The sequence below is a fragment of the Triturus cristatus genome, chromosome 4_1 (genome assembly GCF_964204655.1).
Source record: "Triturus cristatus chromosome 4_1, aTriCri1.1, whole genome shotgun sequence".
Taxonomy (NCBI): domain Eukaryota; kingdom Metazoa; phylum Chordata; class Amphibia; order Caudata; family Salamandridae; genus Triturus; species Triturus cristatus.
In genome coordinates this window covers 979,484,293-979,504,171 of record NC_140585.1, presented here as the reverse complement: position 1 = coordinate 979,504,171, position 19,879 = coordinate 979,484,293, and the positions used below count along the sequence as shown (strand labels likewise).

The 19,879-nt window shown below is 47.2% G+C and overlaps 1 protein-coding gene across 3 annotated transcripts in view; it reads right to left on the bottom strand.

Moving 5' to 3' along the window:
- The window catches only part of SCYL2 (SCY1 like pseudokinase 2), a 408,171-nt gene that overhangs the window by 92,416 nt on the left and 295,876 nt on the right, over positions 1-19,879 (bottom strand). For all 3 annotated transcript variants that reach the window (XM_085653887.1, XM_085653888.1, XM_085653889.1), the window contains one exon: positions 367-433. In XM_085653887.1, coding sequence (XP_085510013.1) covers positions 367-433 — 67 coding nt within the window. The remainder of the gene's footprint in view (positions 1-366; positions 434-19,879) is intronic.

Below are 19,879 nucleotides of genomic sequence, written 5' to 3'. Positions count from 1 at the left end.
CATAGTGGAATATCTGCCTGACCAATGGAGAGCTGTACTATGCACAACTTGGCGCCCTTTATGTAGATGGGTTCTTAAATTTAGCTATCAGACCAAAAGGTGCTGAACTTGAGGGCTACCATTTGCTTCTCTAACCACCTCAATAGTGTAAAGGTATGTGAAAGTAGTTATTCAGTTTCAACCTATCTAAATGCTTCTTCCTCACACATTGTTTAGCATGTTTAATAAAAAAGTGCCCCATTCCACTTAGTTCTATGTTCTATGATTCTGACAACATAGTCTCAATTAACACCTTAGACTCATTTGCCTAAGTATTGTGCAGTCATTATCCATAGACAATGTTAATTTATAGTTTAGGCATCCTACCTGATTGTGTGCGTTAGTAACCTGGGTTTCTCCAGCCATGTTCATTTCATTATTGATATCCAAGGATCTGAAATGTTATGAGGTATTAAATTGGGACTGTAAGAAATCTGCATTTTAGATCATGCAAATGAAAAAGGGCATTCTGTTTTGCAGTGAAACAATTTATTAAATAAAAAACAGAAGAATAAGCATTCAAGTCCAAAAGTGTAAAAATAAATAATGCAAAAACCTTTTATATAGCAAGATTTCAGAGACGCTGCTAACAAACTCTAGAAGAGAAAGTAGCATTTATGATCCTGCTCATTCATCACATTTACTCTTTGTGTTATATTAATTTGGGTGTAGCCATTTGCTCACAAATTGGTTTCGGATAACAAGCACTACGTAACCTAGCTTTTTGAAGTTAAAAGTGTTCAAAAAGCACCAGCTGGTGAAGTATTTTAAAGGTCAAATATATGTTTCATACAAAATGAAATACTTGACCATAGATCAACTGATATTCCATAAAGCGAACCCTTTACAAAACAGGATAAATTCTTTAGGTCTGGATAAAAACAGCTTTAGCTGTCTGAACACTTCACATCATTAAGTCTTCAAAAAGTAGCATAAGAAAAATACAGAGAGTGCAAAAGAGGGCTTTAGGTTAGCCTTTTTCTGCCATTGGCTTTCATGTGTTTTTCAAAGTTTGCCATTTCCTGGATGGTCTATATATCAAGTTGATAGCAATTTGTGGATAGATAGAATTTCCCCATCTGTGTTCCCATTAGGTTTTGTTGATGGGGCATCAATGGGACCTTTTATTAAATTGCACGTGAGATGTGGTGTGCGGCTACAAATAGAAACATGAGTATCATCTGCATATTAGTGTATGGCCACCTTTTCTTCCAACATCAGGAATCTATGCCAGGACCAGCGGCGATGATTATGCTTTAACTTTCTTCACATCTTTTTTCAGCAGCCATTTTCAAAACCATATAACAGGACTTCAGTTCCCATCAAGCCTTGGGAAAAAAGTCAAACAGTGAACTGTCCAATCCGTAACCGGGGACACATTTATAGTCCATTTTCCCATTTGCTGCATCCTCTTTCTTCGCCTCTCCAGCAGCCAAGATAAAAACCTCCAGCCTCTTGGCCACGTTATTCTGTATTTTATAGCATGTTGACGATTATTGCCTTGCCGCATGTGTTCTTATTGAAAATTCACTTGTTTCTTTCAGCGCGGTCTTGAGAACGTATGTCGCTCCTCCGCGACCACTCCTCATTTTGATTTGGGGCTGCGACGTGAGGGGCACGCACGGTGTGGTCCTCCAGCCACAAGAGGGCGCTGCGCACTCAGGAGACCCACGTCTCACGCATTGCTTCTTCCGACCAGCACGCTCACGCCATTACGGATTTTGAAACGGGAGCACAGCTGGCCGGGAGTTTTGAGATTTAAGTGCTGCCCCACACTCCTGGACCCTTGACACCATGTGGGGGTCCATAATTATCTATCTGCAGCACACAGCACGATCAATTAGCCTAAGCACTTGTTTGTTAGTGTGGAACACCAGCCCAGGCGTCCCTTTACCCGGCATAATCACTGGTTGTGTGGTGTCCCAGAGCCTAACACTGTGCCTCAATGGCCTTACAGACCACCATAAACGCTTGGGCGCCCCCAACATTCAGCTTGCACTCTGACAGCCTGGACATTCCAGAGCCCTATAAATACATTGGGAGATTCCCAATAAGATACTTATCTGCCTACTCATTGGGCACCATGAGTGATATTGAGGAGTCATATAAGAAGGAAGATAGTATGACCTTTCTACCCATAGGCGATCACTTTTATGAGGTGATGGATGACTTAATTTTGAATGCGGTGACGCAGGAAGTAGCACCCCTAGATCAGAAACTATTAAGTATGGTGGAACGCTACTTTAAAACTCTCCCTTCGAGGAAAGACACTTTGGGGACCTCGCTCCCGTTACCTCTGGGATCGCCTAGCTGTCGGCCAACGGATATCAAGCGCAAACTGGACTAAGCTCGACCTGGATGCACTTGCACGTTTAAAACCGGCCTTTATGGGCCATTCCCAATCTCTGCCTATAGACCCTATACTGGTGCCCACACCTGGTCCTTTAGACACCCAACCTACCGATGCAGACCCCCTTCTTAGACCACCTACGCCCTAGACAGGATTGACTCCCCCTCTGGTTCCTATGGGGACCCTGTTATGGGCTCTCGGCCATGGTGTCCCTCGTCTACCCCTAAACCGCCCACTAGTGAGGTGCCAGGGAATGCTACCCCCAAGGAGATACCATTAGATATGCTAGACCCTAATGAATTACAGCATCCCCGCTCTGCGGAGTGGTTCCCTGCCAACAAGGTTGCAGCCTATTCAGCTGGAAGATTGCACAAATCTTTAGACAAGTCAGAAGCCCCCTATGAGCGGAATGCCCCCACCCATCTCTGGGCGATAAGGTGGCGCTGACATCCGAAATCGATACCCGTATGGCCACTTTTCTGGCAAAGTATATTAAAGACCAAAAGAAAGGCTTTGATCGGTCCTGGTGGGTGTGCCAGGATAAACTCCTGGGCCTCGCTGGCCCACTGACACGTATCCTGGATATGGCGTCCGGTATCCTAATATCTTCTATGGTGCTATCAGGATTGGCCCAATAGCGTGTGGGGGCTATTTGGAGACCCGTTTATCCAGGAACTAGGTAAATTCATGGCAACCCTCAACCCCCTGGACAAGACTCAGGCCTCTATTAAAAAGATCTTTACGCCCGGGTTTACATCGGGGCTGGTCAAGCCAGGGGGTCCTCAGCCGGCCGGACGCAGGCTCCCGGCACAGGCTACGGCGGTGGTCAATGACATTGCCAGGATTCCTCCCTGTCTGGCAATTTCTACCCCACCAGAGGGTACCCCTGATATGGGGGTTCCAGAGGCAGCCGCAGAGGCGGTGGCAACCACGAATTCTCTCAAGGTGCGTGTGAATGTGTTTACGGGTCAACGCTTGGGGGGCTGACTGAAAAAATCTATGCACAACTGGGCAATTATCAACTCGGACTTATTGGTTCTCCAAACCGTGCAGGGTTTCCATATAGAATTCTACGATTCACCTTTCGAACAGGCCCAGGCCGGCCCTGCTGGCATTCACGACAGCAGATGCCGTGCTGGTGGAAGCAAAGGTGGCAGACCTGCTCACCAAAGACGCGATTGTGGAAACGTCACCTCATCCCTTCGGTTTCCGCAGCAATATCTTTGTTTTAGCACCCTTTCCTCACCTAAAGGAGTTCAACAAATGGTTGGCGTTCCAACACTTCAAAATGGATGACATTCACCTCCTCAGAGACCTCCTCCAACTCAAGGACTGGATACCTCACCATCCCTATTTTCCCGTCACATCGCCGTTTCCTCCAATTCCAATGGCGGAGGCAGATTTTTGAGTTCACGACCATCCCTTTTGGATTGCCGCCCGCCCCTTACTATACACCAATGTGATGCGCACTGTGGTCGAGTACCTCAGAACCTGTGGCATATGGCTTATTGTGTACCTGAACCACATCATCCTCCTAGACCAGTGTCCACAGACTCTCTCTGTACACCTCCAGATGGTGATCTCCCTGGGTTTCATTATCAACCCAACAAAGTCGGTATTGGTTCCCACACAAACTCTGGTGTTTCTTGGATTTGTGGTGGACTCGGTTCAAGCCACTCTCAGCCTTCCCTCTCGGAAAGGTCAACAAGATCAGGCACAAACTACGACAAATGGTATCCAAGCGGTCCACCTCTCTCAAGACAACTCCTGGGTGGTGGGACTACTATCCTCCTCAATCCAGGCCATATTCCCGGGGCCCCTTCACTATCGGACACTCCAATGATTCACAGCCTTCTATATTCAGAGGGGATTTACGTATTCTCAAGTAGTACCTCTGTCAGAGGAGGACAAGAAAGAACTTCAATTGCAGTTAGCCCATATGGAAGCATGGAACGTTAGGGCAATAGTCGGCACCCTTCCAGACATAAAGATAGAGTTCTATGCCAGCGGCACAGGTTGGGGCGCCAGGTGTGGGCTATTCTCCACAGGAGGACAATGGTCTTCTCACGAAAAGTCCCTTCACATTAACTGCCTAGAACTTCTGGCATTAGAACTAAGGGTAAACCCAATAATCACTGGGACCTGGGTAACATACAGTGGAATAGAAGTGGTCCCAGAGTATACATGGAAATTTCAAAAAGATCAACATAACAAATATTGCAACAATTTTAAGGCAAAACCATAGTGTTATTTAATCACACTAGGAACAGGCATATAAATGCATAAAGTAAATCACACTATTTACAGATGTGCAGGGTGCCAGGGGGATGGGAAGGGAGTGAAGAATTGGGTAGGGTAGTTGAGTAAGTGACATAGACAATTTCAAAGCAATGGTACACATCAATTGTTGGGCACCTTAGTGGCGTGCCAAATATTCAAGATTCATTCATGGACAAAATCAAATATTATTGCCAGGAGGCCATATACAAATGAAAGTTCACAGTGCTCAACGCACTATTGAGGGTACTGGCATGATGGGATGTCGACGTTTCGACCCCTCTTCAAAGGTAGGTAAGTTAAATCCTTACAGGTGGGGTCTTCCTCAGGACGGAAGAGGATGGTGAACCGGGGGAGGTAGGCACCAGAGAACGAGAGGGCATCAAGTCAGTGACAGCTTGGCAGCTTGGCATCTGGGCACAAAGGCTCAAAGGTCAGGTGGGAGTGAAAGTCACGTTTTATTTTTGGAAAAAGGAGGAAACGAATACTCCATCAGAAACACACCGCTGATTAATCGGTATGTGGGGTAAGACGAATCACCGAGGAAACAGCCTCTTGAGACGGCGTACCAGACTGAGCTCGCTCGACTCTAACGGCTCAGAGACTTTCACTCCCACCTGACCTTTGAGCCTTTGTGCCCAGATGCCAAGCTGTCACTGACTTGATGCCCTCTCGTTCTCTGGTGCCTACCTCCCCCGGTTCACCATCCTCTTCCGTCCTGAGGAAGACCCCACCTGTAAGGATTTAACTTACCTACCTTTGAAGAGGGGTCGAAACGTCGACATCCCATCATGCCAGTACCCTCAATAGTGCGTTGAGCACTGTGAACTTTCATTTGTATATGGCCTCCTGGCAATAATATTTGATTTTGTCCATGAATGAATCTTGAATATTTGGCACGCCACTAAGGTGCCCAACAATTGATGTGTACCATTGCTTTGAAATTGTCTATGTCACTTACTCAACTACCCTACCCAATTCTTCACTCCCTTCCCATCCCCCTGGCACCCTGCACATCTGTAAATAGTGTGATTTACTTTATGCATTTATATGCCTGTTCCTAGTGTGATTAAATAACACTATGGTTTTGCCTTAAAATTGTTGCAATATTTGTTATGTTGATCTTTTTGAAATTTCCATGTATACTCTGGGACCACTTCTATTCCACTGTAGAACTTCTGGCAGGCTCGTTAGCGGTCAGATGTTTGACCAGTAAGTAAGAAAATGTATTTGCATAGTTAATAAAAACCATTGCAATACAAAAACATCAAGGTTAAAAGCAATTCTGCGTACAACGTAAAAAAAAATATTTCATAGTATGCATCCTTTATCTTTTTAAAATAATTTCTAAAAATGAATAATTTAAACGTCTATAAATAGAAATGCTGTTGTGTTAGGATGCTATCTTATAATAAATTATGAATCTGATATTGGCATTTTCTTTTTTACCACCCTCATAAACTTCACGAGGCTGCAGTTCAGCTGTGGGTCATTAGGTGCAAAGCATGCAAGAACTGCTTGTCTTCGTGAGCGTAACCCACGCTGATTAAAATGGCATTTTAACAGACGCTTTCGTTCTTCCAAGAGTTCATTGCAGGAACATAACAGATGCAGCAGATCCTCTGGCTCTGAGCCACATACACGGCAGGAGGAGCCCGCCTTATCCTTTAGCCAATGCGGAAAATGCTGAATACAGGGTAACAAGCTCAGTCTGTATTTCAGGAACTTCATTTTAGTAGTTTTAGCATAGCCCAAACCGAGGTAGTTCTGTGGTGCTGGTTGAAGTACGTGTTCAGGGTCATCCAGCCATGTGACCTTTTCGAGAAGGATGCCTTGTCCTCGACCCACGAGAGGTGTTTAACTGTCTTCCTGACCAGTTTTTTAAGCGTTGAGTGGTTTGTAGAAGTATCCCAGAGTTGGTTTAGGCCGGTATTCGCCAGACTGTTTTTGAGGTATTTTGGCAGCTGGTGAGGCGAGTGTTGCTCTAACTCCTTCCATAGATATTCGTTTAGGGTTCCTTGGTTGGATTTCCGCACTTTGTCCCAGGTAGTTATGTACGCCCCCTGTCTTGCCAAGAACTGTTTCTGAACACCAAACTTTAGCTTGATTTGTGCTGGTGAAGTTTGTTTGCTCAAACCAAGAATAATCCTGTATGCAGCTATGACTGTGTTGTCAAGAGTTTTTGCAACTCTTCCTCTCTGTACTTCATTACCATAAGCAATTGTTGACAGAAGTTTGGCTCGTATCACTTTAGCCAGAGGCAGGAGCGACGGACCAGTTAGTTTACTGTTTAGTGTTTTTAGAGAGATTGCTAAGGCAAGGCTGTTGCCTCTAATACTGGTTTTCTGTACAGTGAAATGGCCGCCTGTCGATTTTTACTCCCAGATATTTATATACGGACGTATCCTCAATAGGAGTACTGCCCCAAAACCAGGTAGCCGATTTTTTCCTATTTTTCTGATCGTCATTGTCCTCGTTTTCTCAAGATTTATGGTCAGTTCATTTGCTTCAGAATAGCCATGTGTAGCGTTCACAAGATGTTGCAAGCCTACTTGTGTATGGCTGATTAGGACTATATCATCCGCATAGAGGAGACACGGTAGTGATAACCCATCTAACCTGGGAGCGTGAGAGTTACAGCTATTTAATATCGGGACGAGGTCCGCTAAAAACAAGTTGAATAATGTGGGGGCTAAGACACAACCTTGTTTGAACCCTTTATTGGTTTGTATGCGTCTTGATAGAAGTGACCCATCACCCCACTTTATCTGGACCCATGTGTCCGTGTGAAGGTTGATCAACAAATCTAACAGAGACTTTGGTATCCCCTAGCTGCTCAATTTGGACCATAAGATGTTCAGATGTATGTGGTCAAAGGCAGCCTTGTAGTCTATAAAGCAGAGATAAATGGGAATTTCCGTTGATTCGGTCTTGTCTATTAGCATTCCCATGGTTAGAATATTTGTGGTTGTTCCAACTGTTTTAGCGAAGCCAGTCTGATTAGCTGGAATTAAAGAATTCTCTTTGGCCCAGGCCTGTAGCTCCTCCAAGAGTGTTCCTGCAAAATACTTTGCCTTATTGTCCATAAGGGCCACTAACCGATAGTTCTGTGGGAGTGACTTATCCCCGGACTTAAAAATTGGAGAAATAATTGATCTCTTCCAGGAGCCAGGCAGTCCTTTAAAGTATCTTATTTCCATTAGCAGTGGTTCCAGTGCTGCTGCCCATTCGTTCGAATCTTGTTTGTAAAGGATGGGCAGATTTCCATTCGGGCCGGGCGCCCCCTTTCTCCTTCCTTTTCTAATTTGGCACTTAATGGTGTTGCTTGTGTTCGTCAGACCATCATCTGTTAATATTGATTGATCCTCAGGTTTGCTGATGATCATGTGAAATGTCTGAGCTTTATTTGTAATAATGCTTTTTGTCGCATTTGCAGTTCTTGGCTCCAGATTAGTAGAATCCATATCTTGATTGAAGTGATTCCTGAGGTAGCTTGCCAATACTTCTTCTGTAATATTAGAGGAAACTCCATCATGCGAAGGTCTTATAAATTGGTTTATAGTTTTCTAAAATCTTGCACTATTACTCTGTTTGGTGTCCGCATGTAGTTTTGCCCAAAGATTGTCCTCGGCAAATCTGTTAGTTTCCCATTTTTGTTTTTTCAACATTGCCTTTTGCTTCCGTAATAATTCAAGCTTCACTTTAACTGCTGGATTAAGCCGAAGTTGTCTCAACGTTTGGTAAATTGATTTTTTTGTGTGCCAGATCTGGTTATAATCTCATGAGACATGCTTCATGCTACTGTGAGCTGGTTGGACCCGTAGGTTAGTTCTTGTAGCATAAGCTGCCATGGATGATGTAAAGTGCTCCCTTTTCTCGACTTTACTTGAGTCGATTCTTGCATTAAAGTGCTGTTTTGCGTTTTTCAGCATGGTAAGGTCGGTCGCTGTTGCGAACTTAATCTTTTTAAAATTGACGGTAAGAAGTGATTCCTCAGGAGCCAAAGATCGCTCAAATTTGGGCTTGCTTACTTAAAGCACAATTTCTTGGGGACGATGATCACTGTCCGCTTTATCACCCATCTGAAATGAAATCATATGTTGAAATAGAGGCAGGGAGATGAAAGTATAATATAATATTGTATTTACTTTTATTGAATAATGTGTTGTAACTGGGGGGCTTTCTCCAGGAAATCTTCCATTTATTGCTCTGATATTTAAATGTTCGAAATCCTCTAGTATCTGTTTCCCAGTTTTGCATTGTATGAGTGTTCGTGGTTTCCCTTGTAATGGGATATTCCAAATTGAATATTGCAATAGAATTTCTTCATCTGATGAAGTTCCCATTAGACTAAGGTTAAAGTCCCCAGTAAGCATAAGATCTGTTGTTAATTCTTCCCCTATACACACCTCCAGAAAATCGCATAGTTCATTTGCTGCCTTTGTTTTCCGTTTTGGATGGTCGTAAGCATTGATCAGAGTAAGATCGATGCCCCCTTTACCTGGTGTTAGTGGCGAGATGAGAAGGTTTACTGCCATTGTTGCTGAAGAAGTTCCTTAGCTATATGTACACTTTTGACAGAAACATAGGTTACTAGTCCGCCTTGGAGGTGTCCATATTTTGCCCTCCTAAGTGCACAAGTAAAGAAACACAAAAATCCCTGAAGGTGCGGAGGGTCTATTTGCCATGTTTCTTGTAATGGCACGATATCAGATGATCTTATGTAGGTAACAAAATCTAGAACAGTCATTTTTTGTGCTAGACCGTTTACATTCCATGAACATATTCGCAAATGTCCATGATTGCTGGATGTTCGTTGTAAACTGGTATTTTGTCATTCTGTTTATTTATTTTTCTAACTATCCATCTTAGATCTGTTAGCCAGCTTGGCGACATCGTGGCATCCTGGTCACTTCTGATGTTACGAGGTGATCCCTCATTACTCTCTCTGCAGTTCCCCACCGCTCCTCTCAGCACCAATATTCCAGGTCTATTCACAGAGGCCTGAGCCCTCACCATTGTCCCCGGATTTAGCAAATCAGGGTATCCAGGCTTTATATAAGGAGTGATTGTTATCCCCCAGTTTTTAAATGTATGGACCTCTAGCAGTATTTTTTGTACAATTGATGACGTTGTCCATGTTTTCGTTTTTTCACCGTCCATATCATCCTTGTCTTTGGTGAATTCAATTGAAACCAAATCCAAAGTGGTCTCTTCTTTTAGAGAGGGAATATAAGATAACAGCCGTAGAATATTACCTCTGTTCAGGATGTCGTGCCTACCTTTAGAGATATAGTCAGGCCTGAACCATATAGCATTTGTTTCCTTCCTTGATTTCTCTGAGCTGATGGTCCCTTTGTTGTCTGGGTATTGTATTGTAGGCTCGTGTCCTCGAGCTTCTGTTAATGCCTGATGATTGGAAGATTCTGCTTTCTCTTCCTCACTTTGAGGTATTATTTGTTGTCTTAGTTTAGACGGTTGGCCTCCAATTCCCTGCCGGGGGGGGGGGATTTAACATGATTCCCGGTTGTTCTGCAGGTGCCTGGATTCCTTGTCTTTATTGGGCCCCTGTATGTATAATGGGGGTTGCCTGAATATTGGAGGCTGCTTGGCTGTTATTTGTCTCTTTATAAACGCTCCTCTTTATTTCACCTGACTTCCTATTCTGTGAGCATTGGTCGTTGTATTTCTTTAGGTTTGTTACAGAAGTGTTTGCACCATTTGTTGCTCGATTAATGACGAAGTGAGTTGTGGTATTGCTCTTTTGTGGTAAAGTCTGGACAGGTTCAAGAGATCCATTTTCCTCTTTGTTTATTTGAGGGTTCATGCTAGTCCTTTTTTGGTGGGCGACTTCTAGTTCTTCATTCTTAGTGTTCCCAAATGCTTGCATTTTCTCCGTTTCTTGCATCCCTCTGATGAGGGTTTGATTTGTTCCTTTTGCAGCTTCTGTATTCTGTTTGAGGACCCCTACTAAATTGATGTCATTTTTGTGCATAAGTTCGATTTGTGCTGATGATGACCCAAAAAGACACGTGAATCCATCCTGATTTGAATTTGTTTTTTGATTTTGGCCTTTCCGTCTTTTTGCTCGCCTTTGCCTTGCATTCATTTTATTATCTAAAGTATCTCCCGATAGAGCATCGGACATTTGACCTATTGTTTTAGTTTTGCTACCCTTTGTTCCTATAGAACAAGTTACTTACCTTCGGTAATGATGTATCTGGTAGAGACATAGTCTAGCCGCAGATTCCTTAACTTAGAATATCCCCAGGCGTCAGACTGGTCCGGAAAACTTTGTGCAGAAGCACCTCTGCGCGCCGGGGAGCGGTGGCCTACAGCTCCGCCCTGACGTCGTCCATAGACAGTGGAGCCATATATGCCCCGCCCCAGCGCACCGACATCAGTTTTCATCAGAAGACTTTTCCGCGTCAGGACGCGAAGCCACCACCAAAAACTGTGAAAATATGGGAACAGTGTGCAGAAAAAGAAAAAACAAGGTATGGTGAAAAAAACACATCACCATAGAAAGACAATGCCAGGCACCGTATATTATAAATTGAGGGAGGGAAAAGAACAGAGCACCACTCTGGGAGGGACCCCCTCAATCGTGAAGTCCAAAACCTCCCCCGGCGGCAGAAGAAGATGCAGAGCATAGGCAGGATTGAACCCTTGGCCTATGTGAGCCTGTGCCACCAGAGGCACAAGACTCACCATTGAGCCATAGCTCCGTGGTGAACCATCACAGCAGCCGGCAGAAAGGCTGCAACCAAAATATATGACAGTGAAGGACAACCAGTCCAGAACCCAGGAGTAAAGACAAAGTACCATAAAGTGTCACCCAAAAGGAGACGCCAGATCCGAATAATGGACCTGCCTAACGCAGCATTGTCAGAGACTGCAACTGCTAGAGTGCAGGGGAGGCAAGTGACCAAAAGCGGTTGAAGAAGACAGAAGGGAAGAATTAGACTCACATCGGACAACCAAGGGTAGGGGTTGTAAAGGACACATGGCACATGAGCATACCGTCCAATTATAAGAATGGGCAGAGCAGAGCCACGAAACAGAATGTAGCTCCACCTAAAGGGAGGGGAAGGCAAGAAGCCCAACCTGAAAAGGTTGTCGCAGGACGGGGAGGACGGGCGGGCGTTAAGGAATCTGCGGCTAGACTATGTCTCTACCAGATACATCGTTACTGAAGGTAAGTAACTTGTTCATCTGATAGAGATGTCTAGCCGCAGATTCCTTAACTTAGAATAGATACCAAATCCATACCCTTAGAGGAGGCGGGACTGCGACTGAACCTCACTAAGGTCCAGAGAGAACCTAGACGTCAATAACATGACCAAAAGAGTGTTGTCAACCAAAGGGCGAAACACAGTGGGGACAGAGGTGACAGCGCAGCCAACCACCAGACCCCTAAGCCCTGAAGAGAGCAGGAAATCAAGGGGAGGCTAGGGCACCACAGCCCATCCAGAATAATACGAAATCCCCCACAAGTAGAGGGGAAGAGAGAAGGAAAATACCAAGCCAGAATGCTTGTGCCTGATTGAAAAAATGCAGAACTTCGAAAGAAGACCAAGAGGCATGAAGGATCCACAATATTCAAGGTGTCGACAAGAGGCCCGAGCTAGCCCCAGCTAAACAACTCGAACAGCGTAAAACAGTGTTAAACCTGCTCCCCTAAAGATACGAAGGCAGCAGGATACTGACCCCCGCCCAGCACGGGCCAACACGGAAGAAAAACACACCTAGTAAAGAAACTGACGTGAAAAGATAGTTCAGCACCTCGCAGGAAGTAGAACTGAACCTTATGGCACGAAAGAACCGCAGGATGCGGCAGTCGACAAGCCAACCCAAAGGACTGGTTAAGTGGTATGGTGGAGAGAACGCGTAGTGCCTTCACATGTACCACAGAGGAAGAGTACTGCGGAGACCCTTGCCAGTCAGACATGAGGAGAACATTGAAAGGATGCCCCTACACAGCCCGAAAGACGCTCATACGCGGCCAGGAGGAACACCAGGAAGCAAGACAGCAGGAACAGCTGAGATGCACCCAATAGCAAGAAGGCAACGGGCCGCACAATCCATGAGGGAGAACTTGGCCCAGAAACAGCCTCAAGAAGGTGCTGAAACCCGGCCAAATCCAGGCACTAGGGTACGCTCAAGAGTACCCGCAGTTATACAGAAAGTGGAACTAGTCCAGGCAATAAGCAACGTCTGCCGTCAGTCCGGAAGAGAGAGAACAGTCCCCTCGTAGGACAATTTAGAAGAAAAGACGAGCCTAACAAGGGAGTACTTAGGACCGACTCACGGGTCCTAGACGCCAGGAAGAGCGGGGTTCAAGGAGAATCGTCTCCACGAGTCCGCCACATTTAAGAATTCTAGTGGGACGTAGAAATCCCTGCGCAAAAGCAGCGGGGATGTGGAGAAAACTGTTGGGGAATAAGCCAAAAGGCCATAACAACCGACAACAGAGAGGTCCACGGCAACCCCCTACTTGGGAGAACAACCCAGAAGGGGCCGGCACCCACAGGCGGATCATAGGACAAAAGCAAGATGCCAGGCCATGCGAGGTAGATACCACACAGCATAGACCTAGACCCGGAGTCCAAGCACTACAGACAACAGCGAAGCGACCCTGCGGGACGCAGTAAAAGGAGGTATATGAGCCCCAGAGGGATACCCATAATGAAAACTCCACAGGAGCGTATGAAGGCAAAGGCAAAGGCAGACACCTGCCACCAGCCAATACCCCACATAGGGCAAGGGTCAACCCCTGGCAAGAAAGGGGGTCCTCTTGGCAAAACAGACAGTCAGAGGACTTGAAAACAAAAACAACCCAGCCATACGGCTATACAGACAATACAGAGGCACTAACCTGCCTCTGATAAAAACTGGTCCGTAAAGGAAGACTGCAACGAAGAAGAAAAGTCAATCAGTCAGTGGCATGGCAGAATTACGGCAGCCCTGACAGAAGCCTGGAGATCACAGAGTCAGCGTGGGACCCAAAAAGGTCTATTCCATTAAACGGCATGTCTTGGAGGCTCTCTCGAATATTATCAGGGAAGCGACTGTCACGCATCCAGGCATGACGGCGCAAAGCCACCAACCGTGCAAGAGCACAGCCCACAGAGTCTGTGGTATCCAGGGAGGAGTGTATTGTAAAATGAGCCATTTCCTTGCTGTGAAGGACAAGACAGAGTAACTCAGGGCGCAATTTCTCCGGAAGGGAAGGGAGAAGGTTAGCCACTGAGTCCCAGAGTGCAGAGGACGCACGTGCAAACACACATGTAGTGTTTAAAGCGCGGATGGCCGCGCTAGAAGAAGCAAAAAGCTGTCTTCCACATGCATCCAGCCACTTGGATTCCCGGGTGGGAGGAAACAAGGGCAAAGTCCTGCAACCCAAAGGCTGCCTGAATTACCCAGCCCTGAGCGGTAGGGTGGAGGGACAGGCAAAGCGGATCCCCCGGGGCGAGACGGTGCCTACCAGCAATGGCCCAATCAACTGGGGCTCCGGAAGAGGGCCGTGCCCACGCGCCACGCAGGGCTTCCAATAAAGCACCCCCAAGGGGTAGCAAGGGATCCACGGTAATGGGCTCGAGATGGAGCAGATCCATTAAGGGATCGGGGATGAGGGGTACCACAGGAGGCTGAAAGCCGAGGATAGCAGATGCCCGGTTGATAGTCCGCGCATAGGCGGACCCTAGCTCAGTAGTCACCCTAGGAGGGGACAAGAGGCAGTCTGTAGGAGACGGTTGGAGGCGTATTCTCCCAGTTGCCATATAGAGCGGGGCTGGGGAACGACCCGAAGGCCATGCCACACTAGGGACCTGCACCAGCGGCCCCTGACCAGGGAAAGCAGCAGCAGTCTCCATAAAGGCCGTAGCGGATACCGGAGTCGCCCGACCCCGCTGAGGGGAAAGAATCGAGGAATCCGGAGGGAGGTCAACCCCAGGCATGGACGCCAGTGTCGATGAACGGATGGACACCGGCGGTGAGGGATGCGTCGACAGCGACGTCGGCAGGCGCCGTGTCGGAGTCGACGGCCTCCACAAAGGACGCTACCTTGATGTCGACCGACGTCGGACGATGCATCACCCCAGACGTGGTATCAGGCTTAGAGCTTGGTGTGGGTTCGGACGTCGAGCCCGTCATTGGGGCCGACGTGGAGCCCGGCGTCTCCTTCGCCGCCTGCGCAGGAAGTCGCACAGGGCTATGCGTTGACTGGCCGTGTGAGCCTGGCGTCGAACCCGGCGTCGCCGACGCCGCTTCCGCCGTCTGCACAGGAAGCTGCCCAGGGCTATGCGCTGACTGACGGAGTGTGCTAGAGCGACCTGGACGGTCTGGGCCACGGCCCAACGTCATCGCCTCGGCGTCGGAGTCGGTGCACAGAACCCTGGTCGGTGAAGGATCTGCCGATGAGGGCCCGGCCGGAGTACCCTCCGCCTCTGTGGGGCCCGAAGGCGCGCCAGGGAGAGAGGGGTACTCAAAGTAGGCCTGAAGAGCCTGGGAGTAGGCCTCCATTTGGGCACGCGTCGCTCCGACTCCTGGAAAAGGAGGCTATGGAGGAGGTGACCTCCGGGCGCCCGTAGCCGACCCCTTACGAGAGGAATGGGCACCAGTGGGATGCCTACAAGAGGTGGACCTCAGTGGACGCTTGTGGCTCCGCTTACCTTTTTTAGGGCGACGGTCCCGGGAGCGGTCTCGGGAACGAGCTCCCTCTGGAGAGGGAGAGCAGCGGCGGCGAGAAGTAGCTGGGCCGGACAGCCGTGCGGCCAACAACTTCATACGGCGTTCCCGTAGGGACTTCAGCTTCATCTGTTCATAGTCGCCGCATTGTTTGGAATTGTGGTGCACACCAAGGCACCACATGCAAATAAGGTGTGGGTCAGTGCCCGACACCTGACGCGCACAGGCCTTGCACCCAGAGGGCATTGCACACTGTTCCGGTACGACACCAACAGTGCAGAGAAGGCCCAAAACAAGGCCAGGAACTGCTGGTTTCCAGGGTCCACGTCATGATGCGGAAAAGAAGAAAACTGATGTCGGCGCGCCGGGGCGGGGCATATATGGCTCCACTGACATCACGTCCATGGACGACGTCAGGGCGGAGCCGTACGGTGCCTTACCCCGGCGCGCAGAGGTGCTGCTGCGCAAAGTTTTCCGGACCAGTCTGACGCCTGGGGATATTCTAGGTTAAGGAATCTGGGGCTAGACGTCTCTATCAGATACTGGAATTCCCTTTGTTGTAGATTTTGCTTGAGTGTGTTTGTCGGTTCATGAATTTCCTTTTCAGGGTGTCCCTCTGAAGGCTGGTTGTTTGGACACTGCGGAGCCCTTTTTATTTTTGTACACAAATCACTCAGCATTACTGGGAGGCAGGCTAATTTGTTAATAATTGGGCCGCATCCACAATTTAAATTGGGCCTTGCGATTGATCGTACCTGTTTTGTAAAAACGTGCTTAATGTGCCCAACCTTCCGTCTATAGCAACCAGAAAGACAGCCAGAGTATCTACTAGCGTTAGATGAGCGTCCATCTTATCAGATTTGTATTTGAGGGCCTCTACCAGGAGTTGCACTGTTTTAAACAGATTTGGCTAAGCACTTCCATAATTTGTATATTTTAGGGACCCCTTTTGGCTTCCTAAATTTGTTGTAACATTTTGCTCTCCATTAGTCTCCCAAGCAGCCTGGTCTTCTTGATGGTCTTCAATTGTCATTAAAGAAGTTTTTTTGGGGAAAGCCCACTCCTACACTTGTCTTGAGAATAGGCGGCCAGAAGGTCCTCCCACTCTTCCTTCCCCAAATACGAAGAGGCTTCTGGGTCTTCCAAGGAGTGATTTGCTGGCCTGTCTTGTTTTACTTGTTTTGATGCCGATGTTAATAGCATTTTATAGTCTGTAGCTTGGTCATTCGTTGTTGATACCGGAGATGCCAAAGAAAGTTTTTTTTCGCTCCACTCCTTCCTTTCCCTCATATATTTGTGCTTTATGTTCCTTGGCTGCATAATTTCCTCCAGGCTTCTCTGTTCACAGATCGTTGGTACGTCAGTCGTAGCGCAGTTGCCTGTTACATTTTTAATGTAAAGTGACCCTCTGTCAGTTGGCATTTTATGTGTATCTATTTGTCCATCTCCTAGACCTTCTACAGAGATTTTATGCGCTTCATTATTCCTATGTACTTGGATTAGCTCAGTGTCAATGACAGCTTTCTTGCCTGGGGATTTAGTGACCTGAACCACTAGTGTCTTTTGGCATTGTGGGGTTGATGCTGCATGCGAGGGTCTGGGGTTGCCGACTAACGTACTTGGACTTTAATTTTTATTAGCACTTCTCCGCGAGCCAGTGAATTGTAACGGCTGAAGAGGTGACTGAAGGCCCAGCAATTATCTGGCATTTGAAAGGAAAGTGTCCCCCGCATTTTAAAAAAAGCAACATTTTGTATAAATCTTTGGTTGGAAAAGAGTTTGGCAGATTTTTGAAGTTTTTTCTTTTTTTCCGGTTTTGATAAATGCTCACTCGCTTGAAATGTTTATATCTGTAGATATTTCAACTAAGGAGCAGTCACGCTGTACTGCTGGCCTGGTTTTAGTTGGCGGTTCTTCCCTGGAGCCCTCTAGCGTCTTAGCGATCCGCTTACACTTATTTGTATTTCCTTTGACCGTTGGGCCTCCTCGTACACGACCTGATCTCATGCTGTGCCGGGACTATATATATTTTTATTTTGTTAGTAGAACCTTTAGGAGACTTTACAGGTGACCTTTGAAGAACTACAAGTTTTTAGGGTTTTGATTTTTGTTTTTGTTCTCAGCCATTAATGTCTGAATTTATGACAAGTTTGTGATGCTCCCAATGCAGCACCCGTTGATGTTCCCAAGCCAACCCTAGTGTGCAGAGTGTCCTTACTCGGTGTAGTTTGACATCAGAGGAGGATAACACGTGCAAGGAACTGGTACCCCCGCTTTCGTCCAGTGCTGCACAAGTTTCGGTTTATTTTTTCCACTCTTTAATGTGCAGTGAACCACCTCCTGCAGTCTGATCTTTTTCACAGGCTCGGATGCTGATTTTTGCTGGTTTAACGCTATTTCCCCCTCTGTTTCACCTCTTCTCCACCACACAATGGTGAAACGACGAAGTGGTTTGAAGGGTGCCACTGAAAATCCTTCGCCCAACCTGCCTGCCAACCTCCCCTCGCTGTTAGGAGATGCTATAGGGCTGTTGGGGAGAAGGGGGCAAAAAGGAGCGGGAGTATGGGGAATAGGGGGAGAAAGCCTCCGCTCAACCCGGCTCAATCCTGCTCAACTTGAGTCTGCAGCAGTTTCCTCCTTTCGCCGTGGGTGCGCCGGACTCACTGGTGACTGTCCCCCACTCGTGCTTGCACCGGTACCTGGCTTAGTAGGCTGTAACTGCTCACCATCCGCCTCTTGCGTTTCCTGACAGCCCTTCGCTGTGACGGCAGCGGTGGTAGCTTGGCGGCCTCAGTAATGCTGGGCTCACCACACACCGGGCTCACCCCGGGCTCACACCAGGCTCACACTTGCGTTCCGCCTCACAGCGATGCAGTCCTTCCGTTCGCGGCAGCGGCAGCTCTCAGCGTTCCAGGCACAACGAAACACAACGAAAACGTGGACCGGAATCCAGCAAATCAGTCCAAAACCGTTGGACCAAGGATTTAGCACAATACTGTGTTCTGCTGAAAATTGACAATGTAGCGGTGGTGAGCTACATCAACCACTTGGGGGGCACGAGAACCAAAGCCCTCTCGGATATGGCCAGAAACGTCTGGGAATATTGTCTCAAACATCCTATTTCTGTAATGGCAGAACATCTACTAGGGAAATCCTATCAAGAAGCCGACTGGCACTCTCGTCGTCTTCGAAATATGAGCCTTTGGAAAATGAACTCCACAGTCTTCCAGGCTCTTCAAGCCAGATGAGGTCCGTTCTCAGCAGACCTCTTTGCAGCTCGACTGGACCACCAGTTACCCAGATACTGGCATCAGGAGACAGGGTACGCATTTCACCCATTTGCTAATGTTTTCCGCCCAGGTGCGGAATCAAAAGGTGAACCTGGTGGAAGTGACCCCAATTTGGATATCGCAAGTTTGGTATCTGGTTCTTCTGGAATTTTCTTTGGATTATCCAAGCTGTCCAGCCCTACTTCCGGATCTGCTTCGCGATACAGAGGGGAATTGCCATCTTCTGATCCTGGAAGAGTCTTTACATCTTATGGCATGGAAGATAACTGGGAACGTTGTAAAGTCCCAGGACTTTTGCGACAAGCTGCATCCCTCCTCTTGAAAGCGTGGGCTGACAGTACCATTAAATAATACAGATCGGCTTGGTCTCAATGGTTGGTCTGGTGTCATCAAAGATGCTTGGATCCACTGGGGATCGATGTTGTCCATATCTTGAATTTTCTTGCTTCATTAGCCGCTGATGTCTAGCTTGCTGGTCAATCAATACACTTAAATCAGCATTCTCGGCTGGCCATGCTAATGTTGACGATCATCCCATAGGGGAACACCCCCTGGTATGCAAGCTGCTACCGCGCAGTAGTCTGCCCCTTTCTCCAGAACTCAGATATTCAGCCATTTGGGACATCAATAAGGTTCAGAACATATTTCTGTCCTGGCAATCAAACAAGTACCTCTCAAGGAAAAAGTTATCGGCCACCCTGCTAGGCTTGCTGTAATGTAGACTAGTCTTGGATGTGGGAGCTCTGGATTTAATGGGTCGAATATTCACCCCGGAGGGGGCTACTTTCTACATTTCACTAAGGATGAAATACAATTCACGTTTGAGGTCTTATCCCTCCTTTGCAGATTCCACCAAGTTGTGTGAGGTCAGATGTATCAAAGCGTACAAATCTGATGGAAATCTGATGGAAATCCACCCACATGGGGAAAGACATCTTCTAATTGCCCTCAAGAAGCTACATAAGGCAGTCTCATCTCCATCTCCTACTATAGCTAGATGGGTTGAATGGGCCATGCAGAAAGCTGGAATTGATACAAACCTATTTGGTGCTCACTCACTAAGATGAGCCGTGCCGTCAAAAGTATTTTTGCAGGGGACGCAGTTAGAGGATACCCTCAATGCCACATACTGGTCTTCAGATTCTATTTTTAAAAAAGATTCTACTTTAAACTAGTTCCTAATAGCGCCTCATTGGTAATTGAGAAGCTTTAAGCTAGCATAATCCTCGCCTCC